General features: G+C 45.3%; 1 protein-coding gene across 1 annotated transcript; it reads right to left on the reverse strand.

Annotated features, from left to right (window-relative positions):
- Positions 1-9719: 9719 nt before the first annotated feature.
- On the reverse strand, positions 9720-10504 carry LOC139830366 (uncharacterized). Its single transcript, XM_071818366.1, has 3 exons — positions 10370-10504; positions 10207-10289; positions 9720-10128 (listed from the first exon to the last, which is right to left on the reverse strand). The coding sequence occupies exons 1-3, from the start codon at positions 10502-10504 to the stop codon at positions 9720-9722; spliced, it is 627 nt and encodes a 208-aa protein (XP_071674467.1).
- Positions 10505-11758: the final 1254 nt, after the last annotated feature.

The following is an 11758-nucleotide window of genomic DNA, read 5'->3' on the forward strand; positions in this document are numbered from 1 at the left end:
AGTTGATACTTGTAACTCCAAGAGGGGGTATTTATGCTCGATAGTGGGTTCATGCCTCCATTGAATCTGGGACAGTGACAGAAAGTTCTAAGGTTGTGGATGTGCTGTTGCCACTAGGGATAAAACATCAATGATTTGTCTAAGGATATTTGTGTTGATTACATTACGCACCATACTTAATGCAATTGTCTGTTGTTTGCAACTTAATACTGGAAGGGGTCAGGGGCGGAGCTACGTTGGGGCCTAACTGGGCTGTGGCCCGCCCAGGATTTCGGTATTCCTTAATTTCTCTTGTTGGGCCGGCCTACGAAGGCTCCATATTCTCCAAAGAAATCTTGCATTGCTGCATCTTGGCCTGCCCAGGAATATTGCTGAAGCTCCGAACCCGAAGGTGGACTTTTTAGGCATAGATCCATGCTGGATAGCGGTCTATGTACTTTGTCGTAATGCCCTGATTAAATCTCATAGTAATCATCATGATATGTATGCATCTTTATTTGTCAATTGCCCAACTGTAATTTGTTCACCCAACATGCTATTTATCTTATGGGAGAGACACCACTAGTGAACTGTGGACCCCGGTCCATTCTTTTACATATGAATACAATCTACTGCAATCATTGTTCTCTACTGTTCTTCGCAAACAAACATCATCTTCCACACTATACATTTAATACTTTGTTTACAGCAAGCCGGTGAGATTGACAACCTCACTGTTACGTCGGGGCAAAGTATTTTGATTGTGTTGTGCAGGTTCCGCGTTGGCGCCGGAATCCCTGGTATTGCGCCGCACTACACTCCGTCACCAACGACCTTCACGTGGCCCTTGACTCCTACTGGTTCGATAAACCTTGGTTTCTTACTGAGGGAAAACTTGCTGTTGTATGCATAACACCTTCCTCTTGGGGTTCCCAACGGACATGTGCTTCACGCGTTATCAAACTCTTTTTCTGGCGCCGTTGCCGGGGAGATCAAGACACACTGCTAGGGTAGTCTGTCACTTCCAATCTCTCTACTTTGTTTTTGTCTTGCTTTACTTTATTTTATTTTCTGTTTTGTTTGCTTCTTTATATCAAAAACACACAAAAATTAGTTTCTTTACTTTATTTCATTTGTCTTGTTTGCGTTCTCTATATTAAAAACACAAAAAATTAGTTACTTGCATTTATTATATTTAGTTTGCTTTATTTACTACTACTAAAAATGATTAATCCTGAAGTTGAAGTTTGTTCGTTTAAGCAACAAGGGGGAGAAAGTTTTAAAGATGCTTGGTATAGAATTAGTGATGCTCATCATAGGTGCACTAAGAAACACTCCACTATTATCCTGCTTAGGAACTTTTATGTTGGTATCTCTAGCTGGAATAGGTATGTTCTTGATACTCTTGCGGGAGGTAATTTCCTACGCACTCCTGCTTTAGAAGCTAGTTGCATTATTGAGAGTCTAGTTGGAATACCACTTGTTAATGAACTTAAAATTGAAATCTCTCTTGAAGATGTAATGAAAAAGTTGGAGACCATAGAGCAAAATCTTCCAAGTATTAAGACTAAATTGGGAATATTACTTAATAACACTGATAAACTTGATAAATCTCTAGGTGGAATTAATGAGAGAATTGCTATCCTAGAAACTTGTGCTACTCATGATAATCAAACCCATAGGATTAGTGAACTTGAAGAAGCTATGGAAACCTTGGGTTCAACTTTTTCTTCTCTTAAGTTTAAGGTGAAAGCTTATGTGGGTAAGGAGCAAAAGTTCATGTATGTCTCTAAGGTGCCTAAGCCAAAAAACTATTATAGGCCTAAAATTGACAAAGCCCTTAGTACCACTATGGATGATGGAGCATCTAATATACCTATTGTGACAAATTGTGAAAATTATAATGTTGATGCTTCTTCTCTTGATAATACTTGATTCACACTTTCTGCGCCTAGCTGAAAGGCGTTAAAGAAAAGCGCTTATGGGAGACAACCCACTATTTTACTTCTGCACTTTTGTTTTATATTTGACTCTTGGAAGTTGTTACTACTGTAGCAACCTCTTCTTATCTTTACTTTATTGCATTGTTGTGCCAAGTAAAGTCTTTGATAGTAGGGTTGATACTAGATTTGGATTACTGCGCAGAAACAGATTTCTTACTGTCACGAAATTGAGCAGCCCCGTCTGTAGGTAACTCAGAAAAATCTGCCAATTTACGTGCGTGATCCTCAGATATGTACGCAACTTTCATTCAATTTGAGATTTTTCATCTGAGCAAGTTAAGTGTCGCAGAAAAATTCATCTTTACGGACTGTTCTGTTTTGACAGATTCTGCCTTTTATTTCGCATTGCCTGTTTTGCTATGTTTGATGGATTCCTTTGTTCCATTAACTTCCAGTAGCTTTGTGCAATGTCCAGAAGTGTTAAGAATGATTATGTCACCTCTGAACATGTGAATTTTTGATTATGCACTAACCCTCTAATGAGTTTCTTTCGAGTTTGGTGTGGAGGAAGTTTTCAAGGATCAAGAGAGGAGGATGATACAATATGATCAAGAAGAGTGAAAAGTCTAAGCTTGGGAATGCCCCCGTGGTTCATCCCTGCATATTTCAAGAAGACTCAAGCATCTAAGCTTGGGGATGCCCAAGGCATCCCCTTCTTCATCGACAACTTGTCAGGTCACCTCTAGTGAAACTATATTTTTATTCAGTCACATCTTATGTGCTTTACTTGGAGCGTCTGTTTGTTTTTATTTTTGTTTTTGTTTGAATAAAATCGGATCCTAGCATTCTTTGTTTGGGAGAGAGACACGCTCCGCTGTTGCATATGAACACATCTGTTCTTAGCGTTACTTTTAATGTTCATGGTGAAGGTTGAAACTGCTTCGTTCATTGTTATATGGTTGGAAACAGAAAATGCTTCATGTGGTAATTGGTATATTGTCTTGAATAATTTGATACTTGGCAATTGTTTTGCTCAAATAGATCATGTTTAAGCTCTTGCATCATGTACTTTGTACCTATTAATGAAGAACTACCATAGAGCTTGTTGAAGTTTTGTTTGCATGATTGGTCTCTCTAGAGTCTAGATATTTTCTGGTGAAGTGTTTGAACAACAAGGAAGACAGTGTAGAATCTTATAATGCTTGCAATATGTTCTTATGTAAGTTTTGCTGTACCGGTTCATACTTGTGTTTGCTTCAAACAACCTTGCTAGCCAAAGCCTTGTACTGAGAGGGAATTCTTCTCGTGCATCCAAAACCTTGAGCCAAAAACTATGCCATTTGTGTCCACTATACCTCGGAATTGGACGAAATCAACGCCCAGGGTCTTATTTTTCCACGGAGCTTCCAGAAGACCGAAGAGCATACGAAGTGGGGCCACGAGGTGGCCAGACCATAGGGCGGCGCGGCCAGGGAGGGGCCCGCGCCGGCCTATGGTGTAGGCCCCTCGTCAGCCCTCTGACTCTGCCCTTCCGCCTACTTAAACTCTCCGTCGCGAAAACCCTATTACCGAGAGCCACGATACGGAAATGCTTCCAGAGACGCCGCCGCCACCAATCCCATCTCGGGAGATTCAGGAGATCGCCTCCGGCACCCTGCCGGAGAGGGGAATCATCACCGGAGGGATCTACATCACCATGCCCGCCTCCGGATTGATGCGTGAGTAGTTCATCCTTGGACTATGGGTCCATAGCAGTAGCTAGATGGTTGTCTTCTCCTCATTGTGCTATCATGTTAGATCTTGTGAGCTGCCTATCATGATCAAGATCATCTATTTGTAATGCTAAATGTTGTGTTTGTTGGGTGATGCGTGCAGTTAACACACGTCCGTTGGGAACCCCAAGAGGAAGGTGTGATGCAGATAGTAGCAAGTTTTCCCTCAGAAAGAAACCAAGGTTTATCGAACCAGGAGGAGCCAAGAAGCACGTTGAAGGTTGATGGCGGCGAAGTGTAGTGCGGCGCAACACCAGGGATTCCGGCGCCAATGTGGAACCTGCACAACACAACCAAAGTACTTTGCCCCAACGTAACAGTGAGGTTGTCAATCTCACCGGCTTGCTGTGAACAAAGGATTAACCGTATTGTGTGGAAGATGACTGTTTGCGAAGAACAGTAAAGAACAATTATTGCAGCAGATTGTATTTCAGATGTAAAGAATAGGACCGGGGTCCACAGTTCACTAGCGGTGTCTCTCCCATAAGATAATTAGCATGTTGGGTGAACAAATTACAGTTGGGCAATTGACAAATAAAGAAGGCATAACAATGCACATACATATATCATGATGAGTACTATGAGATTTAATCAGGGCATTACGACAAAGTACATAGACCGCCATCCAACATGCATCTATGCCTAAAAAGTTCACTTTCAGGTTATCATCCGAACCCCTTCCGGTATTAAGTTGCAAGCAACAGACAATTGCATTAAGTATGGTGCGTAATGTAATCAACACAAATATCCTTAGACAAAGCATCGATGTTTTATCCCTAGTGGCAACAACACATCCACAACCTTAGAACTTTCTGTCACTTTCCCAGATTTAATGGAGGCATGAACCCACTATTGAGCATAAATACTCCCTCTTGGAGTTACAAGTATCAACTTGGCCAGAGCCTCTACTAGCAACGGAGAGCATGCAAGAACATAAACAACTCATATATGATAGATTGATAATCAACTTGACATAGTATTCAATATTCACCGGATCCCAACAAACACAACATGTAGCATTACAAATAGACGATCTTGATCATGATAGGCAGCTCACAAGATCGAACATGATAGCAAAATTAGGAGAAGACGACCATCTAGCTGCTGCTATGGACCCATAGTCCAGGGGTGAACTACTCACACATCGATCCGGAGGCGATCATGGCGATGAAGAGACCTCCGGGAGATGATTCCCCTCTCCGGCAGGGTGCCGGAGGCGATCTCCTGAATCCCCCGAGATGGGATTGGCGGCGGTGGCGTCTCTGGGAGGTTTTCCGTATCGTGGCTCTCGGTACTGGGGGTTTTGCGACGAAGACTTTAAGTAGGCGGAAGGGCAGGTCAGGGGGCCACACGAGGGCCCCACACAATAGGCCGGCGCGGCCAAGGCCTGGGCCGTGCCACCCTAGCGTGTGGCCAACTCGTGGCCCCACTTCGTTTCCTCTTCGGACTTCTGGAAGCTTCGTGGAAAAATAGGACCCTGGGCGTTGATTTCGTCCAATTCCGAGAATATTTCCTTACTAGGATTTCTGAAACCAAAAACAGCAGAAAACAGCAACTGGCTCTTCGGCATCTCGTCAATAGGTTAGTGCCGGAAAATGCATAAATATGACATATAATGCGTATAAAACATGTGAGTATCATCATAAAAGTAGCATGGAACATAAGAAATTGTAGATACGTTTGGGACGTATCATTGGGATCCGATGAATATTGAATACTATTTCAAGTTGATTATCAATCTATCATATATATGTCGTTTATGTTCTTGCATGCTCTTCGTTGCTAGTAGAGGCTCTGGCCAAGTTGATACTTGTAACTCCAAGAGGGGGTATTTATGCTCGATAGTGGGTTCATGCCTCCATTGAATCTGGGACAGTGACAGAAAGTTCTAAGGTTGTGGATGTGTTGTTGCCACTAGGGATAAAACATCAATGCTTTGTCTAAGGATATTTGTGTTGATTACATTACGCACCATACTTAATGCAATTGTCTGTTGTTTGCAACTTAATACTGGAAGGGGTCAGGGGTGGAGCTACGTTGGGGCCTAACTGGGCCGTGGCCCGCCCAGGATTTCGTTATTTCTTCATTTCTCTTGTTGGGCCGACCTACGAAGGCTCCATATTCTCCAAAGAAATCTTGCATTGCTGCATCTTGGCCCGCCCAGGAATATTGCTGAAGCTCCGAACCCGAAGGTGGACTTTTTAGGCATAGATGCATGCTGGATAGCGGTCTATGTACTTTGTCGTAATGCCCTGATTAAATCTCATATTAATCATCATGATATGTATGCATCTTTATTTGTCAATTGCCCAACTGTAATTTGTTCACCCAACATGCTTTTTATCTTACGGGAGAGACACCACTAGTTAACTATGGACCCCGGTCCATTCTTTTACATCTGAATACAATCTACTGCAATCATTGTTCTCTACTGTTCTTCGCAAACAAACATCATCTTCCACACTATACATTTAATCCTTTGTTTACAGCAAGCCGGTGAGATTGACAACCTCACTGTTACGTTGGGGCAAAGTATTTTGCTTGTGTTATGCAGGTTCCACGTTGGCGCCGGAATCCCTGGTGTTGCGCCGCACTACACTCCGTCACCAACGACCTTCACGTGGCCCTTGACTCCTACTGGTTCGATAAACCTTGGTTTCTTACTGAGGGAAAACTTGCTGCTGTACGCATCACACCTTCCTCTTGGGGTTCCCAACGGACGTGTGCTTCACGCGTTATCACCGTCTCCGACTCTTCTTCGATGTACTGGAACCCTCCGTGGAAAATAGGGCCGTGGGCTTTTGTTTCGTCCAATTCCGAGAATATTTCCTGTGTAGGATTTCTGAAACCAAAAACAGCAGAAAACAGGAACTGGCGCTTCGGCATATTGTTAATAGGTTAGTACCGGAAAATGCATCAAAATGATATAAAGTATGAATAAATCATGTAGGTATTGTCATAAAACTAGCATGGAACATAAGAAATTATAGATACGTTGGAGACGTATCAGCGCCATAGAAAGTCTTATTTCTGTGGCGCACCGGCGGTGATGCGCCACAGAAACTTATTTCTATGGCGCACCGACGGTGGTGCGCCACAGATTTTTTTTTTTAATTCAAAAAAAAGGCAGCCAGATCTAGATCTAGATCTGGGGCCGCTGAATTTTTTAATTTTTTTTTTGATATTTCGCTGGAAGGTAGCCGGAGGTGGGTGGGTGGGTGGGTGAAGGAGGAGGACGGCCGGAGGAGGAGGAGGAGGAGGAGGTGGTAGTGGTGGTGGTGGTGGTGGAGGAGGAGGTGGTGGTGGTGGAGGTGGAGGTGGTGGTGGAGGTGGTGGTGGAGGTGGTGGTGGTGGAGGAGGTGGTGGAGGAGGAGGAGGTGGTCCCCGGAGGAGGAGGAGAAGGTGGTCGTCGCCGGAGTAGGTCGCCGGAGTAGGAGGAGGAGGTCGCCGGAGTAGGAGGCCGGCCCCGGAGGAGGTGGTGATGGAGGAGGAGGAGGACGGCCGGAGGAGGAGGTGGTGGTGGTGGTGGTGGTGGAGGAGGAGGAGGAGGAGGAGAAGTGGAGCAGAAGTTTGCATCCAAGGAGGAGAAGTGAGGAGAAGTGAGGAGAAGTGGAGGAGTAGTGAGGAGAAGTGGAGGAGAAGTGGAGGAGGGCGGCAGAAAATTCAAATTTTGGACGTTAATTCTGTGGTGCATGGGCACTTGGTGCGCCACAGAAATTTTTTTCTTTTTTTATATTTTGCAGCAAAAAAACTTTAACTGGCCGTAACATTTTAATCTTTTCGAATTTGGGGATTCTAAAAATCGTCCAACCGGGATCATTTTGATATATTGTGCGTCTTTTTTCGAGTTCGAATGCAACCAGAAATCCAGTTTGATGATTTTCCCACACAATTTTGCAAAAAAATTCAAAATTTATGTTTGTTAATTTTTAGTGGTAAAAGATGACATAATACATGGGCATCTTGATGAAATTTATTTTTTGAAATTTCTATCTATTTCTTTCATTTTTTACAGAGGTAAAAAAGGCGATCCACGGGGGGTGGGGGGGGGGGTGGGGTGGGGTGGAGTTGCGTGGGGAGCCAAAAAAAACTTCTGTGGCGCATGGAACTCATCTGCGCCACAGAAATGTGTAGTTTCTGTGGCGCACCATTCCATGTGCGCCACCAAAAGTCTTAATTCAGTGGCGCATCAGGACCAGTGTGCCACAGAATGTCTTATTTCTGTGGCGCACGTTGTCCTGTGCGCCATAGAAATAGTGAAGCCAACGATTGGGGCTGACCCCCACCAAGTTTCTATGATGCATGGATTGTTGGTGCGCCACAAAATTAAGCTATTTCTGTGGCGCACCGTGCCTGGTGCGCCACAAAACAACTTTTTGTGGCGTATTTTTGGTGGTGCGCCACAGAACTAAGATCCCACCTATAAGTGTTTTCCTACTAGTGCCTTGTCTTGTTGCCTCGTCTTGATGATCTGCAGGTACCCATATCATTCGAGTCGATCAAGGGAAGAGGTGGGATGATTGGAGAATGGCATGTTACCGCGAAACCTCAGTGACAGAAAGGGGAAAGTAAAGATCATGTTTAGCGATTAATTCGGGATCATACCACAATTATCTAGCTAAAGGCTTTGGTCTTTATTTACTTAAAAACTATTGTTGCTTGCGGCTGTGAGGACAATGGTTGGACCATTGCGCTCTTGTCATCTCTGCTTTTAGGGGCAAGGGTATTTACGGATGTGCTACTCTCAAATCTCTTATCTCTATTTTATTTGTTACACATATGAGCTTCATTTATATATGTATGCATAGTTGCAGGTGAAACCTTAACCATGGCTTACTTCCATCATTGGACACAAACCCCTTAGAAGTAAACTAGATAGGTCTGGTAGACTGAAGTTATAGTACACTAGAAAGTCTTGTAGACGTTCCCTTCACATTATTTAGCAGTGCTTCCCAAGGTTCGATTAAACCTAGGTATTCTAGGTAAAAAGCTTATCATAATACAATCCATAATCCAAATCGAAGGTATCAGGAACGCTGGCGCGCGGAACCTTTGGCTTCGCGCCCGAGGACCAGGCCTTCTAGTCATTCTTGAGCGCCACGGCTAGTGTCTCCCACCGGTCTTGGTGTTGCCGCTCAAGCCGAAGCGGTCCAAGTGATGGCGCCGCCGTGAGACCAACATGTGCAGGAATCGAAACCACGCCTCTTTCCCGCTTCTAGGTGGGCCCGAGTCCGCAGAAGATGGCCACGCGTATGGTGTGTTGTGTTCGTGACAATGCATTTTCAACCCAATTTAAATTGGAAATAGAACGCCACGAATAAATTGGTTCATTTATGTCGGACTCTTGCGCATGTACGTGCGAATAAAAGCAGACCATGTCAAACCATTTAGTCCGGGCCGCTCGAGATCCGCAGTATGAGCCTCCGAATTAGGCGTATAAGGTTTGGTAAGACATGGTGCACGTGGTAGTCAAGAACTCGAGATTCGAGAGGAGAGGAAAAGCAAGGTCAAACTGGAGCACCGAGCACAAGCGAACAACAACGTCAAACGCCTAGGGCGCGTTTGGTATCCTTGGCTCGAATCGTGGCTCACTGGCGCAGTGGTGCGAGGGCACTTGCGCGTCCGGAACGAGCGCCAGGCCGGGAATTGGCATGTTGTTAGGTAGGTCGGGGTGCATGGTTTTGGCCAAAAAGGCCTTTTGTTTGTTTGGCTATAGCCAATACCAAATCTCGATGGAGATGAGATTACAACTGTCTGGGACCATCTAGGCATGCCTAAGGTCACCTCTTCTCGACAACTTGTAGCCTTACCATGCTATCACCTCCCATCACACAGAAAGCAGTTCATGACATTTGCAGAATAACGAAATTAGCAGTTCACGAAATTAGCCCTAGATAGTACGAATGGTAGTTCATAACGATGCTCCCTAGCCACTACGAATGACAATTTATCATCACGGGGTAGTTCAGCATATGGGGATCAAATTGGAGTTCGATAAACAGGGGATCAAAGGGGGTTCACTTCTTCACAGTCTTCTACACCTCTTCACTTCTTCTTCGCAGATGGTGGTGTTGCCTCTCGCTTCCCACATTGCGCCTGTCGACTCTTGCATATTCTCCTTCCAGGCTTCATTGTCGCCTACGTCCACATCATGGTCGGTCTCTACTTCAGCAAAAGTGACAACCTCTTCGAAGAACTCATCCTCGCCCCAATCTAGGATCCAGTTATGAAGAATACACCAAGCAAGGACCAGCTTTACTTGATTGTCAAAAGTGTGGAATGGTTTATGTTCAAGGACCTTGAACCTGTTCTTCAATGCAGCAAAGGCCCTCTCAATGGTGACTCTAAGGCTTGAGTGTCTCAGATTGAACAACTCTTTCGCATTCTGAGGTTGGTGCCTGGGAGAGAACTCGTTGAGGTGGTACCTTGTTTTCCTGAAGGGAGGTAGAATACTAGGTCGTCATGCATATCCAACATCTTCAAGACAGAACTTACCCTCATGGATTTGCAACCCATCAAGCCTTGACAAGCTGTCGCCCAAGATGCTCGCATCATGAGCAGTCACATGAGTACCATCAATATCCCCAATGCAATCCTATAAAAAATTAGCACACAGACATGTTTCTGACAGTACCACACATCTGATAAGTAGAACGAACATGATTTTGTACTTACCCCGAAATACGGGAACCACCTGTAGCTGTTCTTGATCATGGGTGGTGTGTTCGATGATGCTGGCTTGATCATGTCACCTCTGAGCTCCACAAGTGCGTACAACACCTGCTGGAAGTACCGAGAGATAGTCCCCATGGATCGCCTGAATGTGCTACGGATGACTCCTGGTTATGCCCCACGACATGAAGAAACATTGTGACTTGTTCTTTTCTCTAATATTTTCACAAGTGCAGAGAAAGGGGATCTTCTCATCCGAAGCATCTGGATAGCCTCTACATCGTTGAAGTTGTACATGTAGTTTAGGTTGGCAATCCTCTCCTAATCTCGTTGTAACCTAGGACCGTAACTGACACGAGGAAAAGCAGCATGGCTAACTGCTCTCTTGTGCACCATCAGGATCCATGCTTGTATTGAAATAATGAGAGTTGCAGCGTGATGCACAAGCTAGAGATGGCCAGTCTACTCAAAGAAGATCTATGCATTACGAACTATCTTATCGAACCCAACTAGTTCTACCAACATGAATCTAACACTACAATAGAGAAGAGGACTTTCCCCTTACATCCGTCATGGCGGACGATGGACACGGCCGAAAGGCACCGCAGATGTGTGCAGCTAGGATCGAAACATGAGGGGGGCGAACTGTGTTGTGAACTTCATGAGGGGGGCAAGCCCCCCCCCCCCCCCCCTCGCCCCCTTGTCTCCGTCCCTGGCAGGCTTCGCCGCGGTTGGAAACGAGGACCCTGGTTCGGCACCGGAGATCGAAGGGAGATGCGCTCTGCCAAATCTTCGTCGCTGTTGAGAAAATTGGGGAAAGTGAAAAACTGGGAGGGGGCTAGTGGGGAGCGTAACCGAAGAGGCAGGTTATCCCTACCTTTGCCGTGCAATGCCGCTCGAATTTTGCCTTCTCCTGCCATGTCGAGGTGAAGCGCCCGCGCGAATGGCGTTGTCGATTTTCTTCTCCCAGGGCATGTTCCTGGAGAAATTGTCAAACTGAACTTCCTCCCAGATCTGTTCCGAGTGTGCTTTAATATTCGTACTATGCGACAACACGACGGAACCCAAGAAACCAAACGGTCTAAAAACTACACGACACCAGCCAAGATGAGGCCAGGCTCTCAAACGCGTCCCTAGCTTCCCTACTCCACAGCAAGCGGTTGTACGAGCCCCTTGTAGGAGGGGAATAAATCCTATACGACCCTGCTCATGCGACCCGGCGGTGGACCAAATCTGACACCCTTCATCTGAAAACAACCAACCAGCGCCCAGATACCAGATTGCAATATGCTTTGCTACGTGTAGGAACGGGGACGTGATCTACCGGCCGGGTCGTACATGCTCGGGTCGTATAGGATTTATTTCCTTGTAGGAGCGTGGCGAGATTGGTGC

This window comes from Lolium perenne, chromosome 4, assembly GCF_019359855.2.
Source record: "Lolium perenne isolate Kyuss_39 chromosome 4, Kyuss_2.0, whole genome shotgun sequence".
In the NCBI taxonomy this organism is placed as follows: domain Eukaryota; kingdom Viridiplantae; phylum Streptophyta; class Magnoliopsida; order Poales; family Poaceae; genus Lolium; species Lolium perenne.